General features: G+C 33.8%; 1 protein-coding gene across 1 annotated transcript in view; it reads left to right on the top strand.

Moving 5' to 3' along the window:
- Positions 1-16,482, top strand: part of LOC149775937 (unconventional myosin-XIX-like) — a 94,346-nt gene extending 77,864 nt beyond the window's left edge. The window contains exons 22-24 of the mRNA XM_089942985.1: positions 2,964-3,153; positions 8,088-8,545; positions 8,955-16,482. Of these exons, the coding sequence (XP_089799111.1) occupies positions 2,964-3,153; positions 8,088-8,545; positions 8,955-9,065 (759 nt within the window). The 3' untranslated portion in view covers positions 9,066-16,482. The remainder of the gene's footprint in view (positions 1-2,963; positions 3,154-8,087; positions 8,546-8,954) is intronic.
- Positions 16,483-17,741: the final 1,259 nt, after the last annotated feature.

Genomic DNA, 17,741 nt, shown 5'->3' with positions numbered 1-17,741 from the left:
TGGGAAGAAATATCAGTGCTGATATTTGTGTCCTTGGTAAAATGGTTTTTGTTTCTGTATATCAGGAAATAATCTCAGATTGAATGAATCTGTTATGCATTTCAGCTCATGAAGTTAGGGTAGTCACCACAAGCATTAAATTTGAGCCCAATTGTTACCTTACTGACTCATCCATTCTGCAGCTTTTATCTCAGCTCAACCTGGTAGGACTTATAGGCGTTGTACAACAGGTTACCTTCCTGGATCATTTGACAGCTTTATTAAAACACAGCTTCATGACCTATGCTGGATTTGTTGGAGGGATGACATTGTTATGCAAACACAAAATTCTGATTTACTGACCAAACATATTTGAACAATCTGACACTTTATTGCAATAATAATAATAATAATAATATTTATCCCACCAAACATTCCCAGATGGATTTAATATATTGGGTTTTTAGCCATCACAAGGACAATATTGCATTTTTTCAAACAATTAGACCGCTGTTGAAACCAACACTACTGGTGATGATAATCCAGAGTAGTTGTTTCAGGCAACAGGTTTTTGACACTTTTCATAAATGGTACTTCATTGATGATGCTGATGATGCCCTACTTCCTGTTGCTACTTCTACACTACTAATACTATTGGATCTACTACACTACTAATACTATTAGATCTACTATTGGGTACTAAGCACTGCTTGACTAGTCATTGGTATCGACCTAAACTTGATCAGAAAAGTGATCAGGTTGGGTGTTGATGCTAACCTCTGATTTGAAAGAAAAGACTTTTGTGATCTTCTTCATATCAAGATATCCATGAGGACTTCACAGTTATAATGATCAGGTTGAATATCTTAGAAGATATGATTTTCAACTCAGTGAAAGTCTTGTCACATCATAGCATTGGATACCCATTTGTCTATACACAAAATGTTTCACTATTTTCAGCCAAAATTAAGAAAGACATCAATGACATTATTAGCATTCAGGATTTACAAGCTGTAGCTTCATGTAAAAACAAACTGATGTAGTAAAGTCCCTCTGGATTGTACCAGAACATGTGCCTTATTAATGATGGCAACCATCATGTCCTAGTCATCCAACCTTGATTTGTGCATTACTTGGTTTATTTCACATGACACAATACACATACCAATATGCAGGAAGTTTATTGGTGTGTTATTATCTTGTATCTGGAATACACTTACATGCATTCCTGACCTGGCCACTGACACCACAAACACACACTTCATATGTCATCATCTGTCACCTAGATCCTCTTGTTAGGATCAGCCCGTTTAATAAAGACAGTTTTGAGGATCATGGTGGTAGAATGCTGGGACTAATCAAATTTATATTCATCTATGTTGATAAAATCATCTGGCACTTGCATTCCATTTGCCAAGGGAGACTCTTATTTGTTACACATGTCCTAATTGGGAAACTTGTTATCTTTCATGTGTTCATTGTACTCTATATACTCAGATATAAGCTGAATCAAAATATAAAATAAATAGACCCGTAACTGCTGGCTCTTAATGCCCAAACAGATCTGGTTCAGTGCAGTTTGCTTGGAGTAATCAGGACAATAAACAACATAGATCCAGATCTGCCATTACATGATGCATGAGCAGATCAGGGTTTATGTTTTTTGCTATTGGTATATATGGTATATTGATAAAAAAAAATTGGTGGTCCAGTGGCCAGCTTGTTATAGTAAATTATACAGAAATTTGCACCAACATAAGTGTCTCTGCCAGATTTAAGAATTACTGATTACCTTCAGTTTTTCAAACTTTCCAGATATTCTGTTACTTTTAAACTCCTCTCCACCCCCAAATGGGACTGCATCAAGAATCAAAAACCTCTTATCATCAGAACATCATACCAAATATGATTACCCTATCACAATACAAATATGTGTAATTCAAGTTAGAATTGGGGCCAACTAATGCCCAGACACATGGAAACACATGGTCAGTGACATTAAATTTGCAACAGTAATGATAAATTTTATTTGAATTTTAATTATCACCCATTTATTGAATTGGAAGTCGAGGTATGCTGTTGTTATGTATTGTGTGCTTAACTTTTGTCCATGATTGTAGATTGTACTTTAATATAATGTTCTTTTGTAAACATGTTTATGTAGCTACTATTTGTCCTTGGTTGTAAGTTGTAAAACAATATTCAGAAAGTTTTTTGACTTTAGAATGTTCTAGAAACATACTTATTTACAGTTTTATTGGAATTTTCCATTGGAATGACTAGCATCTAGATCTGAAAATGTGAAAAAATAGGGACTTGATAAGCAAACAATTATGCCTATCTTAGATCAATCTCTGGAATCCATTTGTTATCTGAGTTTACAGTTGTGTACAAATATAATTTGAGAGGAATTATTTGTTTAAATTATTTATTGGAATACTAAGTGATCATTGACATTGGAATAACAAATTATTTTGGAATTATTAAAAACTCATTCAAAGACATTCTGGATTGCATCATTGTGGTACATCAGGACATTCAAGACTATCAGAATTCATTTGGAACAATTTATATTTGTGGTCTTGTGAAAGAAAAATTAGGATTATATGGGATTTAATTCACAATACTTTAGGTGTCTCTTAAATTTTCACTTTGTAACTTTGCGAAATAAATTGTTTGTTGACTTTACCTAACTTGTTTGTTCAATTCTGTTAATTTAAGGCCTGGAGTTGTAACAGTTGTAATGTATCCCTTTTGAAATTAGAACCAATTATTTGGAGAATGGATACAAAATGGGTCTGGCTGGTTGATAACTATTTGATGGTACGGTTTAGATCATATATAATGCTGGAGCAGTCCTGGTTTGGTTCAGCCAAAATATCAAAAATAGGAAAATTTTGTAAAATGCTCAAGTATCCTCAAGGTAGTAGTGTTGCATGTGGAGAATGTTAAGTCTTAATGGTCCTTTATTCCTTTGATTGCAGCTTGAAAACCTGGATTCAGCTAGAGCCAAGATCATGGTCGACCAAGTCATCAAGATTCAGGGGGCATGGAGGCGATATAGGCAATGGAAGGAGAGGCTTCGAAGGGATTTGGCAGCAGGCAAGATCCAGGTGTTCTGGCGCAGATGGACAAATGGACGAAAACAGGCTGCAGTTGTGTTGATACAGAAATGTAAGTTCACCCGTAATTTCATCATTTTGAATGACTGCATGGTTACAGTATGTCAAGACTGACATAAATATATTACTACTATTAAACTGAGATTGTGTAAAAGTGATATTTAGCTAATACGCTTGAGCGAGTCTTCTTCAGCAAAGGAGACCGTATATTTTTTTCATTCTTATAGGTTCTCAGCATTAAGAGGTTAGTTTTAGGACTGGTTGGCTTGGTGTCAGGATAATGTGACTGGGTGGGACATAATGTGATCGACATGATTCCCCACTGTTAGATATCTCTATAAACTGTCACATGGTAGACATCGTATTGATATGACTGAATTTTTTAAAGCTACGTTAAAAATCTAAATCATTCATTCACACATAACACTTTTTATGATGGTACCTCAGATAGTATCTGCTAGTTTCTATTATTGAAGATACAACTTGATTTATTTCATATATTATGTAACTTAACAATGTAAATTTGGCATAGATATTTCCAAATATCTCAGTGGCATATTATTCGGTCATGCAAGCATAGAACCTTTGCTCATGACAGTTTCATCCCCATTTCCACATGCTCCATACTTTCGTATTCTTCCAAGACAAGTAGTATTTACAAAATGAAATACTAAAATACCTCAAGGACCTGAGCTCATTAAATCATAGGATGGCTGGTTAAGATCACACACCAGTTTCTATTAGCTAATAGAATGTAAATGTATGCAACATGATTAAACTGGTTATGATCATTCAGTTGTCTCTTATAACTAAGGGCTGTTTCATGTAAGCATACGCAGGGAAAGCAGTTTTTAAAAAATATATGCCAGGGTACTTCGATTTCACAGTGTTCATATTAAAATGATAAGAAATTTTAAATTGCATCTATGTGTGGGTACCCCACTTTAAAAGTGCCTTCCCTGGGTCCTGTGTATTTTTTAATGGAACAGCCCTAACAGAGTGTAAATGTCTGCAACATTATTAAACTGGTTATGATCATGTACCAATCTCTCATAATTAATAGAAAGTAAATGTTTGCAACATGTTGAAGTCAAGTCGGTGTTGCAGGCCCTTTTTGGGTACATGCTTGCATAAGCTTCTTTTGGCAGCCTCAAACAAAACAAACTTTTCTCCTATAGATTATGAAGGGACTGTCCACATAACTGCACATATAGCTGAAGAAAATATGTACAGAGCATTCTTTCTCAGTCAGATCATTTTTTTACTCTGAACAAGAAGTTTTTCCTTTTACAGGGGAAACAATAACATAATCATAATAATGCTGAATGAATATATATAAAATGCATAATAAATAGAATCAAAATAAGAAGAAACACAGAAAATTCAATGCAGAATCAATTCAAACTGAGTGATTAATGCATGTTGAAGAAAACATAATGCAGATGCAAAACACAGAATTTAGAATGAATAATATTCATACAAAATGGAACAATTTGAAAATTGGCTGATTCCATGCTTCTGCTAAATTTAGGTGTCTGAAAACCCTTTCACATGATAATCCATTTGAGATTCTTTTACAATGATAATTTTCAAACTTGAAAACTCAAGAGCCATTCTTTTTTAGGCTGACATAAAAATTGTCATTTGTTTGATGGCAATATGACCAGTGGTCATACCTGTCCAATTTTTATTTGAACAAAACTAAATGATAAATAAAATTTACTAACAAATACTTTTCTGCACAATAATTTGAGTTTAACTTTTGGGGATGATTTGAACTTGGGGTAATGAAGATTTCTATAAATTTTTATGGTCAAAACCTTAAGGTCACTGTACAAATGGTTTCCATGCAGTAATTATATGTTACTCCATTTGTATGGGAAAATATGAGTGATTTTTTCGGATGGAAATACTGCACAACAATGGGAGTGCAGTATATTCATTCAACAAAACAAGTTCATATTTTCCCATACAACTGTAGTAACCTTTTTATTACATGCTCATTTTCTTATTCTACCTAATGCTTAATTATACAACCAAAAATACACTACAAGAAACAAGGTAACTGAATGTATGCCGTATTCCAAACTAAATACACAAGCACAGATTTGTCATTACACAACAACAACATTACTAATGCGCACAGAACTCCACCCAGATAAATTTGAACTTAGTCACACACCAGACATAACTTTCTAAAGAAAATGGAATTTTTGGTCTACTTAAAATTGAAATTTGAAGTCATATTGTGAATGAATGTACATTGCAACAACTTTTCCATTTGATCTGGAATGAATAGATTTTGGTATTTTTGTCGATTCTATGAAATTTCATGATTATGAACTGGATTTATCTGTGCCAATTCTACATGAAGTACGTCAGATTTCAGCAGCATCTGCAAGTGTGTTTCTGTTCTGTCATTAAATGTTTGAAATCATAATGTGGGAAAAAATATGAAGTCTTTCAATTGCAGTTATCAAAAAGATGCTATGGAATATAATGGTTATTTCATTTTGAGTGCAGTAAGGAGGATGTAATTGCACTTGGAATGTAGTCGAAATTATAGTACAATTTTGAATGTGTAATCAAGTTTGAGAACCCATAACATGGCTCATATAATTCGGATTTGCAGAACTAAGAAAGTGCATTGTGAGGAAATTCAGGATGTAAAACTAAGTATATTTTTTGCCATTCTTATTACAAGCGAAAGAAGACAGTTTATGCCTTGTCACTTGCATGTTATTTATAAGGACCCTGTTTGGCATCTATAGCTAGCCTAAATCCAAAACACTGTATCAAAAAGGTTAATGCAAAATGTGGCAAAGCAGCTCATACGTAGCAGTCCACGAAACATCTGCATTAGTTCGTTCAGTTGGTTTACTTCATCCACAGATTAAAAAAAAAAATCAAAAGTGCTGGCATCTGCATCCATTGTTTGTTTACAAATAAAGTAGTTCTTTATTCATGTGAGTTCAGTATGAAGTGCACACAAGTGCAATGTCATAAAATACTGAATGATTCTAAGAATGTAAATTTAGCAGAGAAACAAAGGAGCATATAATAACATTGGTTTTACAGGACACTTCCAGACCAACTATATGGATGGCATGCACTTAGAGTCACAAGGAGGTCAAATAGTTTTGGGTTCAAAAGATCAGAGGCAAGGTCACTGACTAATAAAGAAATATTATTTTTCAAAAAACAAGTCAGTATCAACAATGTAATTCACCAAAGTTAGTTCATAATTTATGCGTTTCATATGAAAGAAGCTATCGAGTTTGGGGTCAAAATATCACAAGTCAAGAAAAACTGACTTTGCATAATTTTATTTCTAAAGCATATTTCTTCACCAAAGTTTGTTGAGAGCTTACACTTACTGTATAGAAGACAAACGACATAGGCATGCATCTGATGGTACTAATTTTTATTTCTGCTTGCTTCCTGCTGGTCTCCTCAAATTACTAGGTCTGCAGAAGCTGAAATATTTACCAACATTTATAAACATGTACAAGGTTTACAACAACTGAAATGATGCTGATTAATTGAAATGATGAAAAACTCAACCTTCCCCCATCTAACATCAGACATACTGAATATCTGAATGCCATTATAATGTACATGCCATTCGTTGATCAAATTGTGACTTTTTTGCTTTCTTTACTTCTTTAACCTCCTATCTTATTAGGATGCAGTGAGAGGCATCTTCCTTGAATATGTCTGACAATTTTGATCAAACATCTGTGGTATAATTGTGATACTGTTTCCTACTGCTAAATACATAACGACAAAAATTTATTCATCAGTTCAACCTGTCTACTAGACTGCTCCGGTGGCCTAGCGTTTGGAGCGTCCGCCTCAGATATGGGAGGTCATACCAAAAACTTATAAAAATGCCTGGTGTCAGGATAATGTGTTTAGAAGGGACATGATGCTACATGTATGCGGCATGATGCCCCAGTGATAGACATCAATATAAACTGCCACACTGCAGATATCATTGCAGTATGATTGAAAACTTGTTAAAGCTACATTAAAAATCCAAATTTCTCACACACACACACACACACACACACACATTTGACTGTTTATATGTGTGCATTGGATGCTTTTGTAGGATCAGTTGATGATGGGTACTGTATCAACATTTTAGAGCTGTTGCAATTCTGCTTCTTTAATATTATTCACTGCATGCTTGAGTTTGGTACATTCTCTTTTTTATCATCCAATAATTAGTACACATCATATTCTTATATGACCCACCATCAAAGCTCCAAGGAATTGACTCACAACCATTTTCTCCCAGTGGGAAAGAATATCAATACCTGCAGTCATATGCAGTCATTGTTGGAGCAATGATCTTGCTGAGGGTCAGGCTAAGACAGTCTGGAAGTTTGCTTCCTTGGCTTATCTAGCACTTTAAGTTCTTTTTTAAATTGCTCTTTTTGCTCTTGCATTTGGAACACGATATTTTAATTGAGACTCAGATGAATCCCTTTAAGTCTCAGTGATCCTCTTTTAGAAATTAGCAAACTTTTGAAGTTATTAAATTGTTGGTGTGAGAAAACGGATCACTATTGGGAATTTTGTAATCCTTGATGAACAAACTTCTGGCATCTATGGTGATGCATAGAAATTTGAGCATGATTTGAGTGTATATGGCTGGTAGATTGATTATCTCACTGCAAATACATGGGCTCTCTTCCAATCAGATAATTGATAAACTTTTGGTTGGCCGTGATAAATTTTCAGTGCATTCACCATTACAATCCAGAATATATTACACATGTGGCAATACAAAAGATTTCATACTATGCTTCAAAATGCATGAAAGTGTGTATTACAAAATTCTTATTTTTTGCAAGTTGTGTGAAAATCAGTTGGTTTGTACTGTCCATATATATTTAACCAACCAGAAAGTATTGTAGTTCCATGGACATTAGGACTCCTTATATGTCTAATAAAGTTTCTACAATACATTATTTACAGCTGTGAGAATGTTCTTAACAAGGAGAATGTTTTTGATGAAGCAAGTGGAAACTGCTAGGCATAAATCATCCGAACTGAAAGAGAAGAACCGAGATGAGATGGCATGGATTACCCCTGCTGAAGCTTTCCGTGAGATCACCAACTTGGTAGTCATTGCTGGCCCTGATGACCAGGTTATGGTAAGGGAACAGATCTGTCACGATGACAAGCTTGTTGAAAAGAAAGAAAATCATCTTCCTCAATGCAGAATAAATGACACAGGGGCAATCCAACACCTGCAAGAGAGGTTGAGCAGACAGACAATTAGAGACAAGAGGTCAGACAAAAGGAAAGGTTACTGGAAGACAGATCCTAATGAACCTTCACTCAAGCGGCTACGATTAGCATGTTCCCAGTATTCTCACCTGAACAATATTAATATTGCAGAGGGTATCCTTACCCACAGAAGGTTGCCCAAGGTAAGGAACCTGATAAGAAGAAGTGAAGGGGGTGACTTTAAAGATGTCATTATGACTTGGATGGTTACAGCTGAAAACATAGGGTGGGCTAAGTGCTCTACAGCTTTCATATGTCCAATAGTCTGACCTGACCCTAACAATGTTAACCTTATTCAGGAAATCCTTACCCACAAGGGACAGATGGTAAAAGAAGTTGGGTGGGGGTGGGGGATAGCACTAAAGCCTGGGGATAGCACTAAAGCCTGCTGATAATACACACGAGAAGGAAAATATTAAAGAGCTCTATGTAGCATAATAGGTACATTCACTGAACCAATTTTGCTTTTAACTTTATGAGTCATGATGTCTGTATGCTTTATATTTTGAATTGAAAATAACCTTTTGTTATGAATCTGAATTTTTATTTCAGGTGCCGCTGCGCTTCCATACTAGAAGCAGTGTGCTGAAAAATGCCCATGTTGTTCACCAAAAGGAGACACGCTGTGGTTTAAATGACTGTTTGTCAGACTCATCACCTTGATTCCGTGATGCAGAGAAACCATTCCATGATATTCAACAGCCACTGTCAACTCGGTGCCACCAATATGAGGTGGCACATCATAACATGAAGATGATTGCATATGTAGTGACAGAAAACAAATAACCACATTCCTGTGTAGGTGACCTGATGTGATATTAGATTTTAATGTTGTTTGAATGAATTGGGAGGGAGGGGGTCTGGGGGTGTGGGTGGGACTTTTACTTTCCCAGTGCCAGCCTTTTTAGCATGATTAGGAGTGTACAAAAATTGCCCGATCAGGCAAATGATTAAAAGAAAAGGAAGTTTCTTTGACTTTTTATATTCAGATATTAATGATTTAATTAGTTTTAATGTTATTTGCATAATTTAGGGATTTTTACAACATAATCCTTCTTGCATTGATAATTGCTGCATTGATTTCTATCTAGTTAATCAGTAAAGAAAACATGGGCAAAATATAAAAATGCTTTCAATTTTAATTCCTGTACCCTTTGAAAGGAGACTGATTATTTCTCAATCTCTCTTTCTCGATTTTACCTGATTTGATCTTGAAATAACATTGGCATCAGATTTGTCACCAAAATCAGTTTCATAAAATGTTTAGAAGGATTAGTGATGGCTTGATTGCTTTAAATATGCTTGGAATTAAATGTAGAACAAGCAGTTCTTAATGATACATCCAAGCTGGACACAGGTTTTAAACCATTTAATATATTTTATACCTTTCTTCCATAAAACTTTTCAAAAAGAAAGCAATTGCCTCTTTTCAGTTTTTTGTTACAGGTTGTGATCACAAACACCATTTGTTTTCACTTGAAATGCCTTTTCCATCAATACCTTTCTGCCACAATGCCTGTTTTCTTCATTCTAGAAAAATGTCACACATAACACCAAACCAAGCCTTAAGTCAGGGGAGGTAATGCAGTCAGTAATTTTAGCACATAATTTCTTGAATTCATTGGGAGCAAATTTCACTTTAGCAGCCAATTTTTCATATATTTTACTGAAAGTGAAAAAAAGTTCACTAATTGAAGATTTTGTCTATATTTGACATTTAACTGGTTGAATTCAAGTTTATGTTGATGTTATCCTTGGGATAAATACATCTCTTATATATAAATTTACTGTTCAATTAGTTCTTAAGTACACTTACATATTTAGCTGCCCAGAACACGGATATGTCTTTAAATTATTTTCCCTTATTGGTCTTGTGCACCCATGCTAAAATGAGTGCTTACATATTCCTGCAAACAGCATAAACAATGTGTATTGATTGCATATAAAGCTATGAGGACAAAAGTAATATAATTTTAATTGTAAAATTTGATGCTTTTTGAGAACACTGGCAAGATCTGATTGCTGATGAAATCTATTTGGACACTGGTATATCTAAGATCCTTTGCTTTGCTTCCATTGTTCTGACTTATCTCAGACAAAAGTAAAAGAATGTATGGACCTCACACTGAAAGGGTTTATGGTGTTCCAAAATACATTAGAATGGCCTTTGTGAGAATGAGTAACTTTGTGTTTTTACCAAGCTGGGTTTGTTCTGGTGTAAAGATCAAATGTCAAGGTCACTGACCTGCCAAAACTAAATGATTTTTATTATTCTTGAGTTCTTATAAATATACCTCTATAAGCCTCACAGATATGTTGGTAGTAGAGGATTTATATAAATCTATCCACTTTTGAGTATTTAGATGGAAGGTCAAGGTCACTGTGGCCCTATAAAAAAAGAAAACAGTTTCTGGATAACATTCTTCTAATTTTACTATCACCTAACCTCATAGATAAGTTGCCAGTTAATGCATAACAAATTCAGATTTAGGGACAACAGTTTTCGGCTTGAGAATTTAATTCTCCTGTATATAACTTGATCAGACCTCAAAGACATGTTGCCATTCAGCTGAAAGTTTGAAGTTTAACAATTTGAGATCACAGTCTTTGTTAATCAGAGAAGGGAAACAGATTTCATGTGAGAATTTGAGATGCTTCTAACTTCACAAGTTTTTAAGATTGTTCCTGATCATACAAAGTAGGAAAACAGATTCCACATGACGGATTGAATTGCTCTTAACTTCACCAAGTTTCTAAGATTGTCCCTGATCATACTTAAAGAGGTAATGGATTCCACTTGACAGACTGAACTACTTTTACTTTCTTAAACTGGTTGAATACTTTCAAGTTTTGCTCAAAGTTAAAAATTAATAAAAACTATAGAATTTGTTAATAAATTTCATTAAATGTTAGAACTGTTATATTCATTGACAATTTTTTTCTTCTAAATTGTTAAAAGCAGTTTCATAATTCGGTACTCCACTCTTCGCCCATTTTCAGCAGATTTGTGTTCTTAAACAATCTTTAAAGTAACTTTCATATATGGCAACATAAATATAATACCTACTTATAAATTCTAAAGATTGACAATATATAATAAAATGTATTGACTTTTGTGATTAATTTTGTTACTTGTTTATATATAATATATAATTATGATAATTAGAATATACATATGTATTAATATTTGTTTCTTTCATTCTTCCACCATGTTCAGTAATTTTTATATCAGTATGTATAAAGTTATTTTATTTTTAGATTCTGTCAGAAGCAATTGCTACAGTGTACAATACTTTAAATGCACATACATATGTTATCATACAGTGTACAATCCTTTAAATGCACATACAGATGTTATCATACTTTCTATAAGATATTGCTAAGCATTGAACACCTAAACTTACTGTAATGTAATGCATCAATTATGCTATTATTCTTTTGTGACTTGTAACATGAAAAGTCTCCATCCCTCGCCAGGATACCCACTATCAGAATATTGCTATGCTAAAGAGGACAGTAAGTTCTTAAATTCATATTTCTCAGCTTGTATTTTTTTTTTTTTTTTTTTTTTTTTAACGACACATTTAGATTAGTGAAAGGGACAGGTGGTTGGGTAGGGAAACCCATCATGTTTCAATTTGCAAATTCCACAACACACATGCACACGCACATGTGCTCACCTGTCCTTTAAATTAGGAAATAGATTAGGAAGCTCGTTGGCTGATAAATCTTGTGTCAAAGGTCATTTAAGTCTTTGTCTTCTCCAAGTACTCCTGACTTGCACAATGATCCTGATTCGTGTACCCTTTCTTGGGCTCTGGACTAGAACATTAATAGCCATAATGTTGTGTGATATAAGTAACATTTTGCAGATACAGTCTGCACTTGATATTAGACAGATTTATAGGTTACTGCTTTTGTAGGTGAAAATATGAAAGAGTTTTTCGAATGGAAATACTGGACGACCTTGGGAGTGCAGTATATACATCCGACAAAACGAGTTCATATTTCCCTCTTACAAATGCAGTAACTTTTTTATTATATGCTCATTTTCTTATTCTACCTAAAGCTTAATTATATAAACAGATAGACTACGAGTAACAAAGTAATCGAATGTATGCCATATTCCAAATTAAATACACAAGCGCAGATTCACCATTGCACAACAACAACATTATTAATGTGCTCGTAAGTCCGCCCAGATAAATTTGAACTTAGTCGTGCACTAGTCATAACTTTCGATATAAAATGATGTTTTGTCTACTTAACATTTAAATTTGGAGTCATATTGTGAATGAATGCACATTGCAACAACTTTTCCATTTGATCTGGAATGAATAGATTTTGGTATTTTTTGTCGATTCTACGAACTTTCATGATTATGGAGGACTTGATTTATCTGTGCCAGTTCTACATGAAGTACATCTGATTTCAGCAGCATGTTGACATCTGCAAGTGTGTTTCTATTCTGTCATTCAGTGTTTGAAATCATAATGTGGGGAAAATATGAAGTCTTTCAATTGCAGTTATCAAAGAGACGCTATGGAATATATTGGTCATCTTATTTTGACTGCAGTAAGGAGGATATAATTGCACTTGGAACGTAGTCGAAATTACAGTACAGTTTTGAAATTTGTAATCAAGTTTGAGAACCCATAATGTGGCTCATGTAATTCGGATTTGCAGAACTAAGAAAGTGCATCTTGAGGAAATTCAGGATGTAAAACTTTAAGTATATATTTTTGCCATTCTTATTATGAGCTAAAGAAGACAGTTTATGCATAGTCATTTGCATGTTTTTTGTAAAGACCCTCTTTGGCATCTATAGCTAGCCTAAATCCGAAACATTGTATCGAAAAGGTTAACGTGAAGTGTGGTAAAACAGCTCATATGTAACAGTCCACGAAACATCTGCTTTAGTTAATATAGTTGGTTTACTTCATCCACAGACAAATAAAATAAATCAGAAGTGCTGGCGTCTGTATCCATTGTTTGTTTACAAATAGAAAGTAGTTCCTTTATTGACGTGAGTTCAGTATGAAGTCAGCGCGAGTGCAAAATCATAAAATACTGAATAATTCTAACAATGTAAAGTTAACAGAGAAAAAACTGAGCATATAATAGCATTGGTTTTAGTTCATTCAGAAACAAATTTAGTCAACCAAAACGTAAAACATCTACTATGTTTGTGTACATGGTTTGTTTACAAAGTAGTTTCTAATACACTTCTGGCCACATGTGAGTGCAATATGAAGTACATGTGAGTGCAGTATCATAAAATACTGAATGATTCTGACAATGTAAAGTTAACGGAGGAAAAAATTAGCATATCGTAATATTGTTTTCTTGAAACATTGAGAACACTGAACTCAAAGTCCTCCAACTTTACAGTCTTTAACTTTAATTTATATATGCTTGGGGACTGGTACGCTAATGATTTATATAATCAACTAGTACAACGACAGGTTGACAGAAGTCTCAAACAACTGATCAAAGAAAGTATAATAATTAAACACATTGAGGCAGTTATAGTGGTGTCTAGCACTGGGACATCTTGCTGCAGACATGAAGCTTCATGTCCCACCTAGTCACATTATCCTGATACCAGACAGACCAGTCTGAACACTAACCTTTTAATGCTGAGTGCCAAGCAAGGCAGCTGTTAGTACCACTTTTATAAGTCTTTTGGTACGACTCGGCCGTGGTTCAAACCCTCGACCTCCAGCATCCGAGGCAGATGCTTTAACCATTTAGCCCACCAGAGCGGTCGAGCTGGAAAGAACCCCAAACACATCAATATACCCAAGTGAAGATATCTTATCTAAAAATACTTAACATGTTAATACTTGCTGTTCATTGGAATATCAGATATATTATCCTGAGGTTTTATAAATACAATACATTTGTATGATATTAATTGCAATAAATAAATAATATAATAATACAGTGTAGAATTAGAATACAGGGCCTGCAGCTGAATTTTTGATGGGGGTAATTAATGATAAAGGTAATTTCTTTCCAATGAAAAATGTTACTTTTTAATATGACAAAAAAGAGTATTTAGATATAGGTTACAGTAAACCTGAAAAATGACCAGGTGAATTTTAAATTCGGAAAAAAGGAGATTTTTAGTAGACATTAAAGTCCATTGTGGTAAATTTATATCCACCACCATCTCCAACCAGAATATTTGGTTTGACTGATGAATATTCGTTTTTAGTATTATCTAAATAATTTATAATATAACATCTGCAAACAGCTGAACCCAGAGTTCATGTCAGTTTCGTGACCTACAATTTTTGTGGTCATTGTAATATTGAATTTAAAATAAAATCTGTATACAATTCTGATTAAGTTACTTGCAGAAATTCATTTCTTTCATGAAACAGAAATATTGATTGATAATGTTAGTAAAAATGTACTTGGTCCTTTTCACGAAAAGGAACTGTTTTTAACACTATCTAAAAAAAGATATATTAGATGCTAAAATGAGTTATTACACAAAATAATTTGTAAAATATTTTTTAAATCAATATTATTAGTAAAAACGTACTGGGTCTTTTTGAGGAAAGGACCCATTTTAATACTTTGTATATTAAAAAAATATATTAAATGCTATGTAAAATGAGTTACTACACAAAATAATTTCATCTGTGAAGTAAATTTGTCAGTCAAACATCACCCCTTAATAGGGAAATATAAAGTTGTAATGTCAAAGAAGGCCAACATTTAAATTTAGGATATTATGTAGTTAGGAAGACCAGATGGATCAATGTTTTTACCCATTTTAGCAAGTTTATTTTTTGTGATTAATATTGTTCAAATGTGAAACACATTTTTAAATGTATGTGAATGGTTTATATAGACATTAGTGATGTATGCATTAACAGCCACGGAAACATCTGTTGGTCAGGTGGGTTAGCCACTTGTCTATTTGCAAGGCTTGAATTCCCAAGAATACACAAGCAGTTAAGATGATTAGCATAGCGTCCGTTGTAGGCATGGCTTAAATGGTCACATTTTAGCTGAAAAGGTTGTGGGTGACCCAAAACCTTTCACATTTGTAACTGAGTGGGAAACTGATGGTAGTTATTCTGTCTTGTCCATTATTTTCTGAGAAAAGAAAATACTTAGCAGGGCCAAGGATGATGTTCTAGGCTGGCCATTTGCTAAAGTTTATAGTATATATGTATACACACACACACACACACATACACATTGTGACCTTGCTGTAACAGGATGGGTCCATAGAACATGACTAGACTGAAATACATTTATGTATTGATAACTTAGCATTTGTGTAGAACAAGCCATGATGCATTAAGTACTGTACTTTTATACGAAAATCCATTATTTCGAGTACAAATAACATGCATATAAACATATGCATTTAAAAATGGTAGTCCTCATTTGGTCTATATCCCTTTGTCAGCAAACACTTATCAATAAACAATTCACTATGATATTCATTGTCATCAGTTACGCACCTGGCTATCGTTTACATGCTACATGTACATGTACTTAAGTTGGCATTGAGTTTACTCAGCTGGACACAGCTGTCATCTTGAAGAGGCTGATCAGGAAATAATGCTATTCATTGTGAAATGAAAATGTGAACAAATTAAAGTTTGACAAACATCTTTGCAAGATGCTCCACCTTCAATTAACTTGACAGCCAAATATCTATCATTTCAAAACATTGGAAATTTAATTTGCGTTTATGCCACTGTTGGTAGCGATTGTAAGCATAAACTTTTTGCTGCAGAAAGGTTCCACAGCACATAATTGTGTTCTAGTGATTTTGGAAACTGTAACAATCCATCGAATTCCATTGCTTTTATACAAGTTTTATACTGACTAACTAGATGAAAAGTGCTTTGTTTTTATTGAAGATTGTAGTTGGCTTGCTTTGATGAAGGTCGCATGTTTTACTGAAGTCACTTCGAAAGGACAATTTTGAAGGACTAAGCAAATGCCTTTTTGTTATTGTGATGACATCAAATAATTCCAGAATATTGAGACTGAATTGTGCTAAATTTTCTTAGAATTTATACAGAATGATCAGTGCTTCAAAGTTAATTGGCTTTCTGTGAAGTTCCATCAAATCTGTTTCTAGATACATTAAAAATTTTAGCCATTGTTTGCTCAGTTGTAGCCATTCCTGTTCCTGCCTTCAGAGGCTGGTCGATTGTAGTTTTTCTGGTAGCATGACTAGTTTAGAATATCACAGCATACATTATCCTGACTAGATTTAGCATAAACGTATTATATCATAATGCACCTTTAACATGGTCTGTCAATATGAACAAAGAATTTGTTTATATAACAATAGATAGATTCCTGTGCATTCTATATCCAGGTTTGCACCTTCCTTTCATAGTGCCCTTGAATTTCTCCATTCCAAACCCAAGATTATATATATATATATATATATATATATATATATATATATATATATATATATATAAATGAATCATATGAATCTGAAAAGTGTAAACAAATCCAGATGATTTAATTATCTTCATAAGACAAGTGTAGAGGAGTACACATTTTATGCTTGCAACAGTTAAAATATTTTTCAATGACACAGTATATACTTGAAGAAAGTTATTTGTTGGAAAATTGACAATTTAGACTTCAAAATCACATTTAAACTAAGACCAGCATTTATAGAAAATTGAGTACGGAGAATTTTGCCATATAACAAGCCCTTGAAGAGATGAAATTAATATCATTCACTGTTTATTCGATATGTGATGAATAAAATTTTAGCAACACAAGCACAGTATGGATGGTTCATAAAACTTGAGGTGTAACAACACATGTCGATATATATCACCAGCCAAGAAGAAAAGATTTGCCTGAATGGGCTATAAACAAGCATGAGTGTCTCAAAGCAAAATGTCATTTCCAATTTTTTGTTTTATGCTTGTATTTGTATGTGTATTTGTGTTGTTATATATAGTTTGTGTGGGTTCAGAATGTGTCGGTAAATACTATTTTACCCTTGTCTAAACCGATATAAGAAAATTAGAGTAATGGGTTTCTTACAGATCTGATCCATTTGTATTCTGTGTGAAATATGTTTTCCTTCACGTCCGTGTTTCCTAGATTATACTGTGGTTTGTTCACCATCCTTGCCAATCATCACTGATTGGGGTTAAAAGTAAAGAATATCAGACCACTGTAAAGTTGGAAATTGTGAGAGAATCCATAAGTTTCTTGGAGAGTGTGGATCACCTCCGGGAACAGGTGGAACTACTATGCCAACATCTGAAGAATGAGAAAACGTAACTAATAATAGTCAAGAAGCAAGTATATTTGCAAAGCATTTAATTT

This window comes from Sinohyriopsis cumingii, chromosome 19 (assembly GCF_028554795.1).
Source record: "Sinohyriopsis cumingii isolate HCF-2022 chromosome 19, ASM2855479v2, whole genome shotgun sequence".
NCBI classification, from domain to species: domain Eukaryota; kingdom Metazoa; phylum Mollusca; class Bivalvia; order Unionida; family Unionidae; genus Sinohyriopsis; species Sinohyriopsis cumingii.
This window is presented reverse-complemented; position numbering and strand designations above follow the sequence as displayed.